We start from the raw sequence: 21,860 nt of genomic DNA, 5'->3' as shown, positions 1-21,860 counted from the left end.
TCTCCCTAAATCCTAATAAAAAAAAAAAAGACAAAAAAAAAAACAATGGCAGCATCACCTACAGATTACTCTTTGTTGTAGTTAGACCCATCAAGGCTTTTATCTCTGGCACTTATTATCAATATATTACCTTGATGCCTTTAAAATAAGAACCAGTTATAGAATTCCCTACTTTCTGTTCAGTTTGTCATGGGATCAATTAATTTTCATGCATTTGACAATAAGGTAAATATATTAACTTAAATGCATAGCTAAAAAGTGTATGCTCTTCCTTCTACTTGTTACAGTAGGCAGAAAGTGACTACTACATATTAAATAATTATGTACTATATTAGTTGAAACAGATTATAATAAATGAAAAAGAAAGACAGAAAAAATCATTATCACTTGGAGAAATAATGAAAAGTTTCATTAAGAAGAACTTATTTAATATTTCTTTAAAAATAGATATGAATTACATTAGTGGTAAGGTGGAATTTTGTATAAATGACAAGAATATTAGATTTATATGTTCCGTATGTCAATATTCAGTTGATAATGTTAGCAAATACATGTATTGTTTACTTTTATTAATATGACGTTTTTCAACTTTGGTTTTATTTTTTTTCTCACAGGTGGATCAGATATTGAATATCTTGACTTCTACAAACCTGTTGTGTGGTTTTGGATCCTTGTAGGACTTGCCTACTTTGCTGCTGTCCTAAGCATGATTGGCGACTGGCTCCGAGTGATATCAAAAAAGACAAAGGAAGAGGTGAGAATTAAGAAGTGTTCAAAAACTCTTCTATTCAGTTTATTCAATTAATTCAGCAAAGGTTATTTTTAATCACACATATTTACCTTTGGCTGTGAATTTGCTGTATGACACTATGGGAAGATATATCATGTAAGTTATAATTCATTGCTTTAGCGAATATGTACTGGACACTTTTTATGTGCCAGATGCTGTGCTGATTCTGGAGATTACATGTAATCAAGAAAGATCAAATTACAATCTTTTTTTTAGTTTTTCTCCTTGTATTTTCTTTTACTTTTTATCAAGAGCACAAAATGAATTTTATCTATCCCATAAAGAAAAATATAATAGAAAGTTTTTGTATCAAGACATCAGTGACATCGTATAAAGAATATTTTCCCCTAATAGTGATTTTTGTTTACTATAATCAATTATTTATTTTTTATTTATGTTTCTATATATGTGTACAAGTGCATACATACATAAAAACGGGCAGACACACACACACACGTGTGTGCTTCATATATGCATTGTGGCTAATTTCCTAGTGTACAGACTTTAGCTGTTCATAAATATGTCCTTTGCCCTAATTTGCACAACTATACATATAGAAAGAAACTCTAGTGGCATAGTGGTTAAGGCAGTTAACCCAAAGGTTGGCAGTCCAAGCCCACTAGTTGTTCCTTGGGAGAAAAATGAGGTAGTCTGCTTCTGTAAAGATTTATAGCCTTGGAAATCCTATGGGGCAGTTCTCCACTGTCCTATAGGGTCACTATGAGTTAGAATTGACTTGATGGCAGTGGGGAGTGGGTATACATATAGAAATGAACACTACAATTTTGATCCATTAAATTTTAGAAATTTTGAAAATGAATCTCATTTATAAATTTTATAGTTTGAAAATTAAATTTTTATTTCATAACTACAGGTCTAAGAGAATTATTAATTTGAGTGTGATTGTTGTTGTTAGGTGCCATCATGTCATCTCTGACTCATAGCGACCCTATGAACATCAGAAGGAAACACTACCTGCCCCTGTGCCAGTCTCTGAGTGTGATAGAGTAGTGTTTTATTATAAATTCCATATTTTTTGCTTCTGAATTTTAGTGTACTTTGCTAATTATCTCAGGGAAGAACACATCTTTAAAACCTACACCTATATTGATTGCCCCATTGTCTTCCTTTAAATCATCCCTCCATTTCATGTTTTGGTGTTCATCAGCCAAGAGATACTAGTGTCAAAATCTTTGATCCAATAAGTGTATACTCAGATGAAATAATATAGGAAATGATAAAATTAATTTTTCTCTATAATTTTTTTTTGTTTTAATTTTATTTGACCTCATCAGGTCATATAATTTTTTTTATTCATAACCAAGTACCTATGGTAAACAGAAAGAGTGTAAGCATCCAGCATTTCCTTTCCTGGGAACCATATTTCTCAGTTGGGAATTCACATATTCAATCTGTATGTGTTAATGTATATCTTACTTGCACAGTAAAGTCAAAATATTTTTTATTATAAACAAATCAGTAAGTAAATATGTTTAACATTCTAGTTTAAATCTTTTAAAACATTCTACTTTGAACAGGACTTCAGTTGATTCAAGGAGCTCTGGTGGCATATTGGGTAAGATATTTGGCTACTAATCAGAAGGTCAGTGTTCAAACCCACCAGCTGCTCTGTGAGAGGAAAATGAAGCAATCTACTTCCATAAAGATTTACAGCCTTGGAAACCCAACAGGGGTTACTATGAGTTAGAATAGACCAAATGGCAGTAGTGTGGGGGTCAGTTGATTCACCTCAGTCTTAGGCTCATTTTGTGTGTGTATGTGTGTATTATGGTTATTCTAACCCCATGCATACCTTTAAGGATCTTAAATGCTGTCTTAATTTAAGACTGCCATTACCCATTACCCACAAACTTCATGGTTTCAAATGATAGAAATTTATTCTCTCACAGTTCTAGAGGGCAGAAGCCTGAAATCAAAGTGTCAGCAGGACTGTATTCTCCCTCTAGATTTCAAATGGGAAAGAAAAAGAAGCACAAACATTTATTTCTTAAGTAAAATAAAAGGGAACAGAACATATCTCATATATTAAGAAAAACACTATTTTGTAAAACTTTATGTGTGTGTGTGTGTGTACAGACACACGCACACACCTAACCAGAACCAAACTTGTTCTTGTTGAGTCTGCTCCAACTCATAGCAACCCTATGGGATGAGTAACTGTTGCGTAGGTGAATCGTTTTATAGAAGCAGACTGCCACATCTTTCTCCCGTGGAGCTGGGAGATGCTTAATTACTGCACCACCAGGGCTCCTTTTATACATTCACAAGCACCTGTATATTAAATATAAAATATATATGTGCATACACATATACATGATGATTTTAATATAAAATAGTAAAATTTTGATGTGGATCATTAAGGGACATATAGAGCATAGGAAAGTTTTATCTCTTTATAAAATTGGTATAAAAGATTAAAATATAAACACCTACATTATCAAGAACCAAGGCATTTTGTGATAGGACTTGCTGGTACAAAACCATGGTAGGTAAGGTTATGTGTCAACTTGGTTGGGCCATGGTTTTGAGTGGCTTAAGAGCTGAATGTAGTTATTCTCCGTGATAAGATTGTAATCACTTCCATGGTGGAATTGGCAGTGAGCAGCTAAGTAGTTGCCTTTGGGATTGGCCTGCATCCAGTATATGTGAAGAAGTCTTTAGGAAGGGTCTGGAGCTTTTGGCACATTTTGGATCCTGTGTTTGGCCAAGTCTTCATCCATGGTTCCTTGACTTGAATCAATGGCCTGTAGTGTTGTCTGCCAATCTTGGACTTTTTCTGGACTTGAATCAGTGATCTGAAATGTTGCCTGCTGATCTTGGGATTGTGTCATTTTACCTGGTGACCTTGGGCTCGTCACTTCAGCAGCCAACAGCTGCCTGAGTTAGGCGATGCCTCCACCTCCAGTGGGCCTGGAACAAGAGACAGAGCTAAAGCCCAGGGTCAAGGGGCCTTCACCCTAGAGCCAGCACCTGGGTTTGGGCTTCTAGACTCCTAAATTATAAGAGAATAAATTCCTGTTTGTTGAAGCCATCCACTTGTGGTATTTCTGTTATAGCAAGACTGGGGAACTAAGACAAAAACCTTGGCACATTTTTTTTCAGAGTAATAAGTCACCTATATTTTTAAATACATTTAAGTTTCTACATTAACTGATTCATTTAATATGAAAAGCAAGTGCATGTGCCTACTCATGAATGATCTTCATGACTCCTAACCAAAAGGGTGAGATGTATCATTGCATTTTCATGCTAATTAAGCACTGAAAAGTGGTGAACTATTTGTTTTTTCACAACAAGTATTTTTGGCTTCTGCATAGCAGTTTGAGTCATGCACATCTTCTAGTGATTCTATCTGTAGAAACCTCACGTGAGTAAAGTCCGTGACCAAAGATTTATATGAACCCGCTGGAGTTGCAGCTGCTCTGAACAGTTGAGCCCATTGAAATAGAACTGTCAATTTGAGCAGATCTGTTCTCTGATTTATAATGCAATTTAGGTAAGTCACTAAATAGGGTCACAAAACCAAAAGAGAATGTGAAGAAAGGGAAAGGTAATTTATAATTTGTCTATATATTATTAGGGCCAAAGTTTTTATAAATGAAAAATACTACCTATATTTCTATAGCAGTGGGAAAAAAAGATTATTTGGTTATTTTAGCTTTGAAATAACTCACTGAAGGCTATAAATGAATGGACACCAACAAAATACATTCTATTTGCCATCTTTTTATAGATAACCCAATGCTAAGTGACTGCTTAATACATACTCCTTACCTTCCGTACCTCAATAAGTTCAGACACCGCAAGTTTTTAAAACTTCCAGAGTGTTCAGAAGCAACACAATTATTTCTAGGTTTCATTTAAAATGAATTAAAATGCTGAATATTTTTGACAACTGGGAATCCTTATTATTGAAAAATATTATTAGTACAGAATAATAAAAGTACAAAATAAAATATAACATCAAATTTCTAAGTGATAATACTGAGACAGATTTCTTTTTCTGAATGAGGTTTTGGCAAATACAAAGTCTGGGTCATACTATTTTTCAAAATCAAATCTTCTTAAACCATATTGTTAAAGTAAGAGCATGTAGATTTAATCATCTGTGACCCATTTCATTTCTTTCTTTCTTTTTTTTTTTTTTTTACACTAAAGCATATTCTTGTCTAATAAAGAATAATGTTAATGAAAATAATTTGTTTGGAAGTAAGGAAAAATAGATTGTTTTCACAAAGATGCTGAAAATAAAATGTTGGTGTAGCTAATTCACCTGAAATAGTTGAAGAGGAAATGGTTAGTGAGAACAATGCTGTACAGTTTCAGAAGTGCCACATATAATTTTAGTGGATCTACCTTCCTCAAGGAAACAATAATGAACTCAACAATTTTTCCATGAGGACAAGATTTTCTGTAGAAGTGTTTATTTGTTTCTTTGTTTTTGTAAACTCTAAAAGAGAGTTGTTGTTGTTGTTGTTATGTGCCGTCGAGTCGGCCCTGACTCATAGCGACCCCTCCTTGGGTTTCCGAGGCAGTATCACTACGGAAGTAGGATTGCCCAACCTTCCTTCCGAGGAGTGGCTGGTGGGTTTGAACTGCCAGCCGTCTGGTTAGCAGGCAAGTGTCTTAGCCACTATGCTACCAGAGCCCCCTAAAAGAGAGTAGGAACATGTTTAAGAGTAAGGAGTGGTGTGACTATTTTTTCTATGAAAAACATTTTTTTCCCATGTATTCTCTCCTGAAGAAATGATATTTCCATTTAGAAAAAAAAGATTATTTAGATTCTACATAACACAATAATACTACTTTCTGAGGCAGGTGCAGTAAAAATAAGAAGTGTCTCCCAAATTCAGCAGGTAAAATCCATGCTTGCTTAGTATGTGAGCAGAGAATAGTATATCCCCTGTTATCCACCAACACAATTTAGTTCATATTGATTACATGTCTTGTATTTGAAAGAGCCCAGGATCTCTGTAGAGTTCTTTTTTTAACATATGCATATACAACATTTGCCACAATGGCAGATAAACATTGCCACAATCCTCACCATCACATACTAGTGTTGCCAGTGAGTGGAAGGCCACAGTGAGTGGAAAGTCAATAACACGTCTTTACCAGCATTGTTTCTTTCATCTCTGGAGATGTTTATGAGCATGGTGAAGCTTACTTTAATAAGTTGGCATTGTATCAAGAAAACACACTTTGATAAGGAAGTTCTAGTACCAAGAACCTTGAAAGACAAGCCCTGGAACTTATATTTGTCTCTGGCACTGTACAAGGACCTGGGGATATAGAATGACATAGTTTACTTAGCTGGTCACTCAATGGCAGCATTTGTTCTGCTCCCAGCTTCACTCAGATGACAATGCTTCCCTTCAGTGAAAGAGCTGTCAGTTCACATTGGAAATTACACATCATTAAAGAACAATGAGCAATCTGCAAAACATCTCATAACATGAATGAACTTAGAGGCCATTATGATGAGTGAAATTAATCAATCACAAAAGGACAAATATTGTATGAGACCACTATTATAAAAAGTCAAGAAAAGGATTTCACAAAAAAAAAAAAAATTGAGAGTTACCAGAGGTGATGGGGAAGTAAGGGAAGGGAGGGTGAACCCTAACTGAGGGTGGACGTATATTGACTTGAGTGAAGGAGAAAGAAAGAAAAAAAAAAGTCAGGACTTGAAGGCTCGTTACCATGATCATATTGTTGAAGTTTGGTGCCATTGAGTTGGTTTTCAGCTCAGAGCAACCCCATGTGACAGAATGGAAATGCTCCATAAGGTTTTCTAGGTTGTAATCTTTACAGGAGCAGACTACCAGGTCTTTCTCCCATGGAGCTGCTGAGCAGGTTCAAACCACTCACTTTTCAGTTATCAACTCTGTGCTTAAGTGTTAAGCCACAAGGATTTCTTACCTTGACCGTAAATGGGCAATTAAAGAGCAGTTTCAGCCTAGGCCTTAGAAATGTTGCAACAGAGTGCTTTATCATTATTTGTTATTTAGAAAATGTTTTTAATATGAAAAGTTCCATATACCACTTGAAATAGTTTGGACTTTATTCTGAAAATTTAGGGAACTGTTGAAGAATTTTAAGTGAGCAGTGTGATATGATCTTGGCAACAGTAGGGAAGATGGATTAGGAACAAGCAAAACTGAATGCAGGGAAATCAGTTGGGAGAGACTGGAATCCAGGTAACATCCATTGAAGATCCTATGGCAACAGTGGGATAGAGATGCCAGTGTGGGCTTCAGAAATATTTGAAAGAATAGATATGATTTGGTATTCTGTCAGCTGTGGGTAGTAAAGAGAAAAGGAGTATGACGTCCATGATTCTAGCTTTGGATGCTGAGGCTAACAAGTCCAAGGTCAACAATGCAATTAGAGAACACAGGAAAATGAGAAAGTTTCAGTAGGTGATAGGAATGAGACCATTTCATTTTGGACATGTGATCAATGAGCTTATTTTATATAGAGATGGGAAGTTCATATCTAGATATTTGAATATACAGGCAAAGAATGGAGGAAGGATAATAGCTGTACAGACACTTTGAGGCATCCTGACTACATAAATGGTAATGAAAATTGTTAGTATAGATAATTCACCTGATAAGGATTTTTAAAGTAAGTAAATAATAGAACTCAAATTGGAACCTGGGTTAATCTCTTAATTTAAAAAGCTTAAGGTAGACATTATAAAGGAATATTTGGGGGTTAAAAAAATCCCATCAAGTTGATCCCAACTCTTAACTGGAACTATGGAACTCTATGGAACTGTCCCATAGAGTTTCCAAGGCTGTAAGTCTTTACGGAAGCAAACTGCCCCATCTTTCTCCCCAGAGCACAGCTAGTGGGTTCAAATTGCTGAATTTTCAATTTGCAGCTTAGTTCTAAACCACTGTACCACAAGGGTTCCTGTTTTAGTGAGGAATGTAGTTAATAAAATTGATTCATGGTTGGGTCTCAGGGAAGAAAAATGGAGTTAAGGGTTTAGAGACAGGATAATTAAAGTGATAAAGCAGATTGGTTAAAGATGATAGTGAAGGAAAGGAACCCAATAAAAGGCTGACACAATAACATAAAACAGACAAATCAGGTAAATAAAATTCCCTATGAGGCTGTGCTTCAGGGATGCTACTCCTGCAGAAAACAATGTAAACATTTCTTCCTGGATGCCATGCAGTGAGAATATACCAAGATAGTTCTTTGGGACATGAAGCACAATACCAAAGAGCAATATTCATGTAGTATTTTATGAAAAAGGGAACCCCTGGAGCAAAACTAGTGGAAAACTTCATAAATGTATTCCTTGGAGTTGAGCAAGATAGCAGGCCTAATTATCCTAGGCAAGTATTATTTGGGACAAAAACACAATAAATATGGTCGAATGTGTGTGTATATTTATATTTATGAGTGAACACTTGTACATGTATATGTGTGTATAGATAGATATAGATATAGATAGCTATAGATATAGATACAGATATAAATATAGATATAGATATAGATATAGATAGATATAGATATCAATAGGTGCTCTGGTAGTGTAGTGCCTAAGACACTTGACTGCTAACCAGAAAGCTGGTGGTTCAAACCCACCAGCCACTCCTCGGAAGGAAGGTTGGGCAATCTGCTTCCGTAGTGATACTGCCTCAGAAACCCAAGGACGGGTTACTATGAGTCAAGTCCAACTCGACAGTACTTGACAACAATAACATAGATATAGTTATATATATATATATACATGTAAATATATATACATACATTTAGATATACATATATATGTATGGAAAGAAGCTCTGGTGGCACAGTGCCTAAGACATTTGACTGCTAACCAGAAGGCTGGCGGTTCAAACCCACCAGCTGCTCTGTGGAAGGAAGATGGGGCAATCTACTTCTGTAAAGATTTACTCCCTTAGAAACCCAATGGGGGTTGCTATAAGTTGGAATCAACTTGATGACAGTGGGTGTATATATATGGAGAGAGGGAAGGAAGGATGGAGGATGGGGGAGCAAAAGGGAAGAGAGAAAGCAGGAGAGGAGGAGAGAGGGGGAACTGAATAACACACTTTCCAAAGAAAACAATTGTCTCATTGTGTTAGGCTGGGTTCTCTAAAGAAGCAAAACTAGTAAAGCTTGTGTATAGAGAGAGAGAAAGAGAAATTTATCTTAGGAAAATGGCTCACACACTTACAGAAGCTGGCAAGTCCCAAGTTCTTAGATTAAATGTCAAGCTGGAAGCTTTCCCAGACTCACACAGCTGCAGGGGCTAATGAGATCAAGGTTGGCAGGCAGTATACTAGCTGTTGACTCCAACGAATGACAAATCCAAGATCTCCAGGCCAAATGGTGGATTGCTTGTTCAAGGACAGTTTTAGGCAGCACAACAGAATTCTGATCCACAGGGGAAGAGAGAATCTCTTTTCCCAGGATGTCCACAAATATACTGGATGCAGGCCACAGCCCTAGGGAAACTCCCCTTCAACGGATTGGCTGCTCAAACCATGTACATCTGATCCCATCATGGGAACAACCTACATCACAATTGCTCAAACCACACAGAATCATGGTCCTGCCAAGTTGACACACAGCTCCAACCATCACAGTCCACCCCTTGTCAACTTGGCAGTTGTACACATCTTCTTAACCATATATAATCTCTAAATAAGGACAATTATAAAGTCATATTTGCACCTAACTTGATACACTAACATGCATACAACTGAAATGCTTTAACCTTGTTTACATTTCACAGTTTATAACAGAAGGAAACAAAAATATTTGATGTACATATACAATGAAGAAATATAACAATCACAGTCCTCGTTTCTACAACTGGTCATGTGGTTGTCACTGATATTCAGAACTACTTTCTTCCACCACCCATTCCATATTTCCCTTTCCCTCAGCAAGCACCTCAGCTGGTCATGGTTCCTTACCTGGTGGGGTGACCCAAACCTTCATTCCTGAAGGGTCTGGGCCACTAGTAGTCATGTCAGAATTGGGTTGCTGTAATTCTCTATTGAGTTTGATCATAGGGCATGGTAATACTAAGAGACATCCTAAAGAATCTCCTGTATTCCAGACATATTCTTCTTTACCCCCATTATATAATGTCAATCCAATTTCCCCTTGGTAATCAGGATCTATCACACTAGATAGTACAGTAATGCTCTTCTTTCTCTGTTGATCCAGAGGCATGAGGAAGCCAAAATGGCTGGGTAGCATTCTTAATTTCCAGTTCAATGCAATCAGTACTGTGGCTCCAGGTGGGAGTGTTCCTCCCTTTGGGACTAAGATCTCCAGACCCGCAGAACATAGGGTAGCAGGGACAGGAAGCAAAAATACTTTGAGTGGGTCACTAGGGGTAATAGTGAGTGGTACCACTCCTGTTTCCACCCCATGATTCCTGAACCCATGAATCTTGGCTATTGGAAAAACAGCACCGTATATTGGACACTGGTTTAGAGCATATACAGCCTCCTGGAGAACATTGCCTCAACCCTTCAAGGTATTGCCACCTAGCTGGCACCGTAATTGTGTTTTCAGTAGGCAATTCCATCATTCTATCAAGCCAGATGCTTCAGGATGATGGGGAACATGGTAAGACCAGTGGATTCCATGAGCATAGGCCCATTGCCACACATCATTTGCTGTGAAGTGAGTCCCTTGATCTGAAGCAATGCTGTGTGGGATACCATGATGGTGGATAAGGCATTCTGTAAGTCCATGAATGGTAGTTTTGGCAGAAGCATTGTGTGCAGGGAAGGTGAATCCATATCCAGAATAAGTATCTATTCCAGGAGGAACAAAATGCTGTCCTTTCCATGATGGAAGTAGCCCAATGTAATCAACCTGTCACCAGGTTGCTGGCTGATCACCCCAAGGAATGATTCCATATTGTGGACTCAGTATTGGTCTCTGCTGCTGCTGGCAGATTGGGCACTCAGCAGTGGTGGTAGCCAAATCAGCCTTGGTAAGTAGAGTCCATGTTGCTGAGCCCATGCATAACCTCCATCCCTGCCACCATGGTCACTTTGTCCATGAGCCCATCGAGCAATGACAGGAGTGGCTGGGGAAAAAGGATGGCTGGTTTCCACTGAACGTGTCATCCTATCCACCTGATTATTAAAGTCCTCCTCTGCCGAGTTCATCTTTTGGTGGGCATTCACGTGAAACACAAATATCTTTACTTCTTTGGCCCATTCAGAGAGATATATCCACACACCTCTTCCCCATACATCCTTGTCACCAGTTTTCCAATCATGCTCCTTCCAAGTCCCAGACCATCCAGCCAAATCGCTAGTGACAGTCCATGAATCCATATATAATCGCATATCTGGCCATTTCTTATTCCATGCAAAATGCAAAATGAACAGCATGGCTCAAAGTTCTGCCCATTGCTAGAATTTCCCTTTACTAATGTCCTTCAAGGAAATCCCAGAAAGGGGGATACAATGATGCTGCTGTCCACTTTTGAATGGTGCCTGCATATCGCACAGAACCATCTGTAAACCAGACACAAGTTTTCTCTTCCTCAGTCAACTGATCATAAGGAATTCCCCATGAGGCCATCGGTGCAGATTGGGAGAGGGAAGGCAATATAACTAGAGTGGAGACCATAGGCTTTGGGCCACTTTGTCATGCAACTTACTTGTGCCTTCAGGTCCTGCTTGAACCTGATCTCTGATATACCACTTCCATTTAATGATGGAGTGTTACTGTGTACATCCAACTTTATGACTCTGTGGGTCAGACAACACCCAGTTCATGAGGGGCAGCTCAAACCTCATGGTGACTTGGTGGCCCATGGTTAGGCGTTCAGTCTCTACCAAAGCCCAGTAACAAGCCAAAAGCTGTTTCTCAAAAGGAGAATAGTTATCTGCAGAGGATGGCAGGGCTTTGCTCCAAAATCCCAAGGATCTGCATTGCGATTCACCAATAAGGACCTGCCAAATACTCCAAACAGCATCTCTGTCTACTACAGACACTTCAAGCACCATTGGATCAGCTGGATTATATGGCCCAAATGGCAGAACAGCCTGCATGGCAGCCTGACCCTGTTGCAGAGCCTTCTGTTGTTCTGGGGCCCACTCAAAACTAGCAGCATTCTGAGTCACTTGATAAATAGGCAGCAGCTACACACCCATATGAGGGATATGTTGCCTCTAAAGTCCAAAGAAGCCCACCAGATGTTGTGCTTCCTTTTTAGTTGTGGGGGGAGCCAGATACAATAACTTATCCTTCACTTTAGTAGGAATATCTTGACATGCTGCACACCATTGGACCCCAGAAATTTCACTGAGGTGGAAGGTGCCTGAATTTTTGTTGGGTTAATTTCCCAACCTCTAGCATGCATAAGTCTCACCAATAACTCTAGAGTCATCGATACTTCTTCCTTACTAGGTCCAATCAGCATAATATCATCAATATGATGGACCAGTGTGATGTCTTGTGGAAGGGAAAGGCGATCAAGATCCCTACAGACTAAATTATGACATAGTGCTGGGGAGTTGATATACCTTGAGGATGCACTGTGAAAGTATACTGTTGGCCTTGCCAGCTGAAGGCAAGTTGCTTCTGATGGTCCTTTGAAACTGGTATAGAGAAAAAGGCATTGGCCACATTAATAGCTGCATAACAAGTACCAGGAGATGTACTAATTTGCTCAAGCAATGATACTACATCAGGAACAGCAGCTGCAATTGGAGTCACCACCTGCTTAAGTTTACAATAATCTACTGTCGTTCTCCAAGATCCATCCATTTTTTGCACAAGCCAAATAGGTGAATTAAATGGAGATGTGGTGGAACTCATCACCCTTGCATCCTTCAGGTCCTTTATGTATGGTAGCAGTAATCTCTGCAACCCCTCCAGGGATGCAGTATTGCTTTTGGTTTACTATTTTTGTAGGTAGAGGCAGTTCTAATGGCTTCCACTTGGCTTTTCCTACCATAATAGCCCTTACTCCACATGTCAAGGACCCAGTGTGGGAATTCTGCCACTTGCTCAGTATATCTATTCCAATTATGCATTCTTGAACTGGGGAAATCACTACAGGATGGGTTCGGGGATCCACTAGACCCACTGTGAGACACACTTGAGCCAAGACTTCATCAATAATTTGACCTCCATATGCCCCCCCTCTGACTGGTGGGTCACAATGATGCTTTGGGTCTTCTGGAATTAGAGTCAGTTCAGAGCCAATGTCCAGTAATCCCCGAAAAGTCTAATTATTTCCTTTTACCCAATGAACAGCCACTCTCATAAAGGACCTTAGATCCCTTTGGGGAAGACTGTGAGAAAGATTGACATTATAAATTTTTGGCAATTTATTGGGGTACTTCCTCAAAGGGATCCGACCTCCCCTTTATTCAAGGGGTTGTGGGTCCGTAAACTGACTCAAGTCTGTGAATTGATTGAGAAGCCATGACTCTGTATTCTGGCTATTCAATCTAGGCTGCTGTTCATGTGACCTAGAATTCTTCTGTCTATTCAGATCAAGTAATTATTTAGTAGGTTTGCCATGTATTTCACTACTAGGAACACCATGAGAAAGTAGCCAATGCCATAATTCCACATGAGTCTGACTATTCTGATTAGTGTTCTGACTCTGCTGTCCATTATAGTAACCATGCCCACCTTGCCTTTGTCAATTAACTGCTGCCACTTGGCCCCTACTACCATGGGGTCCAATCAGCCACATCATAGTTAAGTGTCTTAGTTCAATTAGGGCAATTCCCACTGTCAAATCCGCCTTACATAAAATAGCATTCACAGCAGTCTTCAGGGTTCTGGGGCTCTCTTCACAAATTTATTCCTCATGGTACTGGTGAAAGGTGTGTCTTCTGGACTCTCCATTTCTGGTTCTAGGGGTCTAATCTGATAAATTCATTATAACAGGCCAATTTCCCTAAGACCCTGGATACCTTCTTCTACATTATACCAAAGCACATCTGGTAACTCAACTTGACTTAAGGTAGGGCACCGCATAATCCATGCTTCAGTAAACCAACCAAATAAACTATTAGATCCTTTCCTAACCTCTCAGGCTGAAACATTGAATGAAGAATTCATACTTAGTGGGCCTAAATCAGTAAACTCAGACTGATCCAATGGTACATTCCTTGCACCATTATCCCACACTCTCAGTAGCCATTCCCATACATATTCTCCAGGTTTCTGTCTATACATGTTAGCAAAATCAAGTAGGTTTTTTTCGGGTGTAGCATACCACCTCCTCAGTCACACTTTCCATTTCACCTTTGGGGCTCACTTGGACTTAACTTTAGTTATAAGTCTAGCAGCAACAATGGGTGATTGGGGCAGTTCCTGAGAACATTCAGCAATATCTTTCATGCCCTCTGCCTCAGGCAATGACTTAGCAGGAACATCTGAGTTAATCCCATCAAACTACAGTGGGTGGGATAATGGTTTTAGAGTAATTCTTTCAGATGGAAGGGATTCAACAGAATTTACAGGCTCCATATCCTGATCTTCCTATCTGTCCATATGTCCCCATTCCAGGTTTCAGGATCCCATTTTTTCCCAATTGATGGCCTCACTTTGACTTCAGACACGATTCTGGTTTGGCAATTTAATTGCCACTGTAACTCAGCCACTCTTACAGTAAGACTCTGGGTTTGGTTTTCGGCAATATCAGCTCTGTTACTAGAAGAAATAAGGCTTTCTTTCAGAGCACAACTGGAAACATGGAGGTCTTATATGCAGCACTTAGGATATGACTCAGCAGCCCTGAACTCATCTCATTCATCACTTTGTCTAGTGTAAGTAGGACCAACCAACCAGCTTTCTTATACTCCTCATGCTGACAAAATTGCAGAAAAGTATCAAATATGTGATCACCCAGAGCCTCACTTCTCAAAAGTACTTGATCTATTGGTGGTGCTATTTTTCATATCAATGTTGCCACCTAACACCATGGACCCTCTTTACTAATGGAGGCAGAGTCATCAGGACCTTTAGGATTAATCAAATTGGAGAACCAATTTAGTAAGCCCATCCTTATGATTTTGTCTCTCTAGAACCACCCCACTCTTAATACTAAATGTGTTTGTTAGGCTGGGTCCTCTAGAGAAGCAAAACCAGTAAAGCTTATAGAGAGAGAGGGAGAGAGAAATTTATCTTAGGAAAATCACTCACACACTTCTAGAAGCTGGTCAGTCTCAAGTTCTTGGATTAAATGTCAAGCTGGAGGCTTTTCCAGACTCACGCAGCTGCAGGGGCTAATGAGCTTAAGATTGGCAGGCAGTATACTGGCTGTTGACTCCAAAAAATGACAAACCCAAGATCTCCAGGCCAAATGGTGGATTGATCGCTCACAGACAGTTGTAGGCAGCACAAGAGAATCTCGATCCAAAGAAGAAGAGATTCTCTTTTCCCAGGATGTCCCCAAATATACTGGAAGCAGGCCACACCCCTTGGGAAACTCAATGGATTTCAATGGATCCTTCAATGGATTGGCTGCTCAAAACATATACATTTGATCCCATCACAACCCACATCACAATTGCTCAAACCACACAGAATCGTGGTCCAGCCAAGTTGACACACAGCTCCAACCATCACACATATAATTGTCAGTCTTATGTAAATCATTCTTAACTTAAAGGAGTCAGAAAAAGCATTGAGAAAGAAATGAGTAAAAGGTAGGTGGTTGGGATAGAAGGGTGATGTTCTGTGTCAGATTTTTAGATAAAAAGCAGAGAAGTGTTTAATCCATAGATTGAAAAAGAGGATTTTTGCTGAGGTGTACCAAAAACTAAGCCTGGGGACATGGTTTCTGGGATTGTGGAGAACCTTAAACATGAGACCATAAATATGGAGTTTCTCTACATTATAGATGGTGGTGGGGTGAGAGGTGAGCTGTGGAATGACAATGTCAAAGTATCATGAATGGTTTGAAAACCAGTTAGAAGATTATTTAGATGTATAATTCATTCCTACATTATTCATTAAATCATTCATTCATTCAACAAACATTTTCTGAGCCCATACTATGAGCTCTGTATTAATTCTGTATTAGAATAAGAGTCAGTGTACATTTGTGGTTGTTTAAGACTGATCTCTTTATTGAGAGTATTCTATGGGTGATAGGTTCCCTTAATAATCTTTGCCTAACACATTTGACTGCTAGCCAGAAGGTTAACAGTTCAAACCCATCAGCCACTCTGTGGAAGGAAGACTGGGCAATCTACTTCTATAAAGATTTGCTGCCTCCAAAACCTAAAGCGGGTTGCTATGAGTTGGAATTGACTCAATGGCAGTGAGATTGGTTCTTTGGTTTGGTTCTGCTTTTCATCTTCTAGAGACAGAAAAAAGGAGGAGTTTTGAACAAGAAGGCACTTAGTCCTTGTTACGTTACAATTCTTAAAATAGCCTGCTTTTGCTCTTTTTCTCCTCTGTACTTCCTTCTCTTCTTCCATCTTTCCCTCTGTTCTTTCTTTAACCTTCTCCTCGCTTCCCTTCCTTTTCCTCCCCTCCCCTTCCCTCCCCTTTCCTTCCTTTCTTTTTGTCTTACCGTCTCTCTTTCTTCAGACTGTATATCAGACTTTTTAGTTGTTTTTATATCTAACATATTTGGGATGTAGTACTGTTTTGTACAATTTTTTGGAGGGGAATTGGTTTTCTTCTTCTCTTGTTGAGTTATCAATTATAAATTACTACTTGAATTTGGGCTACGAGTATACAATTATCTTAAGACTTCCCAGGTTTATATTTTAATACATATGAGTCCTCTGGCTACAGAGTAAGTAAAATAAAATGAGACAGGCAAAGTCATGATGGGCTACTAAACATAGGGAATATATGAAGGACTCTTCTATCTCATGCGATGGTGTCCTGCACTATGTTATGGGCAGAAGATCAGAGGAATCAGACTTGGGGGTTCACCTGCTGGTCCACAGTTGTCTTTACTTAGTGGTGCCTTCCAAAGGGACAGGAGGCAGCATCGTCTGACCTCCCCTAACTCCACAAAAGGAGGACAGAATCACCATCAGCATCCCAAGACCTGTTCCCATGAGGCCAGACATAGAGCCACCCTCCAGCCCTCTTACCCACCTAGACATCAACTGTCCCTCTTGCGGCAACAACCACTTCTCTGTTGGGTTCAATAATTTGCTGAAGTGGCCACACAGAACTCACAGATTATGAGGTTTTTTAGTGAAGCATCAGGCTACAATTCAATTTCAGGAATGCCCTCAGTTTCTCTCAGCTGGCGGTCTCTCTCAGCTTTTCAGCAGTGCATCTCTCTCAGCAGCATGTCTCTCTCAGCCAGCAGTGAGAGATTCCTTTCTGCCTCTAGGAGGACTCATTTTAAGCATAGTAGGCAAAAGTAACCAATCCCAATGTCAGAATTCTACACACCTGAGAGAGAATCTCCCCAGAAGATTACTTCATGCTGATCCAACAGAAATACACCAGGTGGATAACTTTAACAAGCAGCTACTCAATTGATCATGGCAAAGTGGGAGTTACAAAGACTTTGGCTAAAAAAGCCATACCATGTAATTCACTACACCACAGGACCTAAGGAGATAATGCCTTCTCTTTTCAGCCCAGCCTCAGTTCAGTATGTTGCCTATATTTTCAATGGACAATTGAAAAGGGACATAAAAAGAAAAGAATAAGTAGCAATCTAAAAGCCAAATTGTACTTTAAGGCAACAGTTACTGTCACAGGTCAGACTATGTCTCGTATATAAATTAATTTTATGGACAGTAATTTCTGTAGAATCAAGACTCCAAATTATATCTTTTCTTCTTCCTACTCTGTCACTCTCATCACCACTCCTTTTTCTTCCATATGGGCAATATTAACATACTGAAAATAAGTTCCCAAATGAGACTGGTCTGCAACTACACAGCAGCAGAGAAGAGCTTTGTGAATATAGGTTTTCCACTAACTGTGTTATAGTATAGATGAGTGAAATTTAAGTGAATAGAAATAATTTGTACGATTTCTAAGAGATAACCATGGGTCACATAAATTGAGATTGAAATCTATCTCAATATTCAGTAGCTTTGCAAACTTCACCAAGATAATAAATCTCCCCAAGTCTCCATTCTCTCATAAAATGAAGATAATAGCACCCTCTTCATGAGATTCCTGTGATGATTCAGTGCATAGAGTTATGTAATGTGCCAAAATGCTTACTAAATCATTGTTCTTTTCCTCATGAGTTTCTGAAGAAAAGTTGTCCCAAGTGAAATAATTCTGTAAAATTCTAAGATTAACTTCTGAATATCATTATGTTGTTGTTGGTATGTGCCATTGAGTCAGACCTGACTCATAGCAACCCCTCCTTGGGTTTCCTAGACAGTATCACTATGGAAGTAGATTGCCCCATCTTTCTTCCGAGGAGTGGCTGGTGGGTTTGAACCACCAGATTTCTGGTTAGCAATCAAGTGCCTTAGGCACTATGCTACCAGAGCTCCCAAATAGCATTATACATGTTCTATATATAGCATAAAATACTATGAAGACTTGCATGTCTAAATATATTTCCTGGAAGAAATTATTAGTAAACTCAAAAGATAAAGAGAAAATATCAGAGGTATGTGTATTTGCATATTGCTGGGATTTATTCACAAAACAGGAAAGTCAAAATAGCTATCAGATGAAAAACCAAACCTATTGCCTTTGAGGAGCTCTGGTAGCATAGTGCCTAAAGGCACTTGACTGCTAACCAGAAGCCTGGTGGTTCAAACCCACCAGCCACTCCTCGGAAGGAAGATGGGGCAATCTACTTCCGTAGTGATACTGCCTCGGAAACCCAAGGAGGAGTCGCTCTAAGTTGGGTCCGACCCAACGGCACATAACAACAACAACAATAACAACAACATTGCCTTTGAGTCTATTCTAACTCTCGATAACTCTATGCATTACAGAGTAGAATTGCTCCATAGGGTTTTCTTAGCCATAATCTTTACAGAAACAGATCACCAGGCCTTTCTTCAGTGGTGCCACTGGAGTTGGGGTTTGAAATCAGCAACCTTTAGATTGGTACTCAAATGCAAACCATTTGTGCCACTCTGGGACCTTATAGAATAGTTAAGGGGAGAAAAAAAATGGTACAGAAATTTCAAATATGTTATATGTTCTGTGGACTTGAAAACTAGTTTCTTCATGAAATATTCTTAAATCTACACATAGATAACTATTATCTTCATTCTTTTCTTGAATTACCACAATAGATTTTCCAGGTTCCTGCTACTTTGACTGAGATAGAATTCATTTGGATTTCTCCTTTTATTGAACTGAAAAGCAGTAGCTCAATTATTACCTGGAAAAAAAAAATCATGCAGAAAGTTTTCTTATTGGCATTTATTATTATTATTTTGTACATTTGTAGGCTAACCCTCACTATTTATAAATTGTAACTTGATTTTGTTTCAAGTATTTTACAGAATATTGTCCAGTAATGGATATTCAGATGAATTTTTTTTTCTGTTTGTTTGGACATAATAGGAAAATAACTAAGTTAATAGTTTTTGCCTCACAGTTCTTTATAAGTAAATTCATTTTCTTTTCTTGTTTTAATTTTTATTGTGATTTGAGTGAGAAATTTCATTTTTTTTTTTTTTTTTTTAGCTAGACAGTACATGATGGGGATTTAGTGTATGAAGATATAATGGTGCCTGTCTCTTTTGATTATTTTGAGACTGTCATCTGTTCAAAGATTTGGTGTTTGGAAAAGTAGCCATCATGAACTTTGCTTTCAAAATTGTTTCTGGACTTCCTTCATTAGAGTAAAATACTGTACTTGCTCTTGTAGAGCTGAAATCAATCATATCTCAGACACAAAACAACCCAAACCTTTGTTTGCTGAGGACAAAAGCAAGTGTGTTTTTAAAAATGGATCAACAAAATGAATTTGTTCTTTGTTCCTCTTTATAGATGTTCTTTTCCAATGGCCAGTTAGGGTAAGAATACAGACAGGGGAGACTTTGAAATTTAAATAGATATTATTCAAACATCTTCTGCAGTAAAATATGGTGATTTGTTTCATGATTAGTGGATGGCAACCTAATTGTTTTAAGTGAATTTAGCTCTTCCTGCTCTAAACTTGATTTAAACCAAAAGAATGGGCTCCAGTTAAGGTTGTGTATGTGTGTGTGTGTGTGTGTGTGTATGTTGTTGTTGTTGTTATGTGCCGTCGAGTCGGCCCTGACTCATAGCGACCCCTCCTTGGGTTTCTGAGGCAGTATCACTACGGAAGTAGGATTGCCCAACCTTCCTTCCGAGGAGTGGCTGGTGGGTTTGAACCGCCAGCCGTCTGGTTAGCAGGCAAGTGTCTTAGCCACTATGCTACCAGAGCTCTCTAAGAATGAGGAAGAACCCCTGTTCTTCATCCAGAAAATGTGTAGTCATTAATACTGTTCATGAAGTATTTTCCTTTTACTTCCCTTCCAGACACATGTTAGGATTCCTCTTCCTCTGCTTGTTGTGGTTGGTGAGACACATGAAGAGTTCCAACCAACGAATATGGGCAGAACTTATGTGAACAGATGGGTAGTAGATTTAGGTGAACCCCTCCAGAATTTACTTGACTGTGACAAGCCAGCTGTAAATCTTGAGTGTTGTGTCAACTTGGGTCCCTGTGAGACTAACTATGAGTAGAGGCTTCCTGCTGACACATTGTGGATATGTAGCATGAGCCAGAAATTAACTTTTGTTGCTTTAAGCCACTCTGATTAAGGGACTGTTTGTTTTATAATCTTTCCTAGCCTAATTCAGTAAGGCATAATAAAAATTGTTCCTTTAATTCAAAGAAAAGGGTTAAGATTTAAACTTTAAGTACCATGCTTGTATTTGGTGAGTTTTATATTAGTTTCTAAATCTCTGACAGGCTGAGCTATATCATATCTATTTCCTTTATTTAAGATCTGCTAGTGGTTTTGTTATGGGGCAGTGGTGGTTCAGTTGTAGAATCCTTGCCTTCCATGCAGGAAACCTTGAGTCTTACCCAATACCCCTCATGCAGTCACTACCCATCTATCAGTGGAGGCTTGTGTGCTGTTACAGTGCTGAACAGGTTTTAGCACCACTTCCAGGCTACAAGTGACTAGGAAGAAAGGCCTAGAAATCTACTTTCAAAAATCAGTCACTGAAAATCCTGTGGATCACTGAGTGATCCAATCTGCAATCCATCACGAGAATAAAGCAATACTGTGCAGCAATAATCCTGTTGGGCACAGGATTGACTTGAAGGCAGCTAATAACAACAATGATTTTGTTAAAACAGAAGCATCAGGGAAACAGTTGATGTAGAATAGAGCAACATACTTTTCATAGGAAATGATAGATGAGCTGGCTTTAAATTCGATAGAGACTAGGTATTCTTGTTCCTGAAAAAGACTAGTTCCTGAAAAAAAACTGTATCTGTTTCAGATTTGATGCTCTCATTCAGGATGGAGCTCAATGTTATTGAATCTTTTTTATATTTAAAGTTTCCATAAGAAGAACTCTTGAACTGAAGTTAGGTTTCATAAAACCAATGTGTAATACTAAAGTAATTCCAAATATGAAAGAGTAGAATACCCTTATATGCAATATTATTTTGAGATTTCAAAGGTGTAAAATAATGTATACTCAACTATATGTCTCCGGGAGCAAGGTAAGCATGGGTGGGCTTGTGCTTAGTCCCCGGGAGCGAGGTAAGCACGGGTGGGCTTGTGCTTACTCACTGATCTGCACTGAACACTTTCCCTTGTTACCCTCCCGAGAGGGACCGGGTCTCCGGGAGCAAGGTAAGCACGGGTGGGCTTGTGCTGCCAGAAGAGCAGGAGAAAGGGGTAAAACCCAGGAAGCCAAAGACAAGAGCAATCAGCTGAAGGGATTAGGTGAGGAGGGGAAACTCAGGGATGCCCAAAGAAGCAGGCCAAAAGAGCAGGAGAAAGGGGAATAAAAGACAGGAAGCCAGATAGAGGAACAGTCAGCCACAGGGACCCAGGAGGGGGGGATACGAGAGGTCTCCAACAGCAGGACAAACTTGTCTGTCGGTTTGTCCTACTGTGGTGAC

The 21,860-nt window shown here is 39.0% G+C and overlaps 1 protein-coding gene across 1 annotated transcript in view; it reads left to right on the top strand.

Moving 5' to 3' along the window:
• Window positions 1-21,860, top strand: part of KCNK2 (potassium two pore domain channel subfamily K member 2) — a 293,468-nt gene that overhangs the window by 200,988 nt on the left and 70,620 nt on the right. Inside the window, exon 6 of the mRNA XM_007952567.2 lies at window positions 615-754. Within this exon, the coding sequence (XP_007950758.1) occupies window positions 615-754 (140 nt within the window). The remainder of the gene's footprint in view (window positions 1-614; window positions 755-21,860) is intronic.

Source organism: Orycteropus afer, unplaced genomic scaffold, assembly GCF_000298275.1.
Source record: "Orycteropus afer afer isolate SDZICR_OR568_19922 unplaced genomic scaffold, OryAfe1.0 scaffold00013, whole genome shotgun sequence".
NCBI classification, from domain to species: domain Eukaryota; kingdom Metazoa; phylum Chordata; class Mammalia; order Tubulidentata; family Orycteropodidae; genus Orycteropus; species Orycteropus afer.
This window is presented reverse-complemented; position numbering and strand designations above follow the sequence as displayed.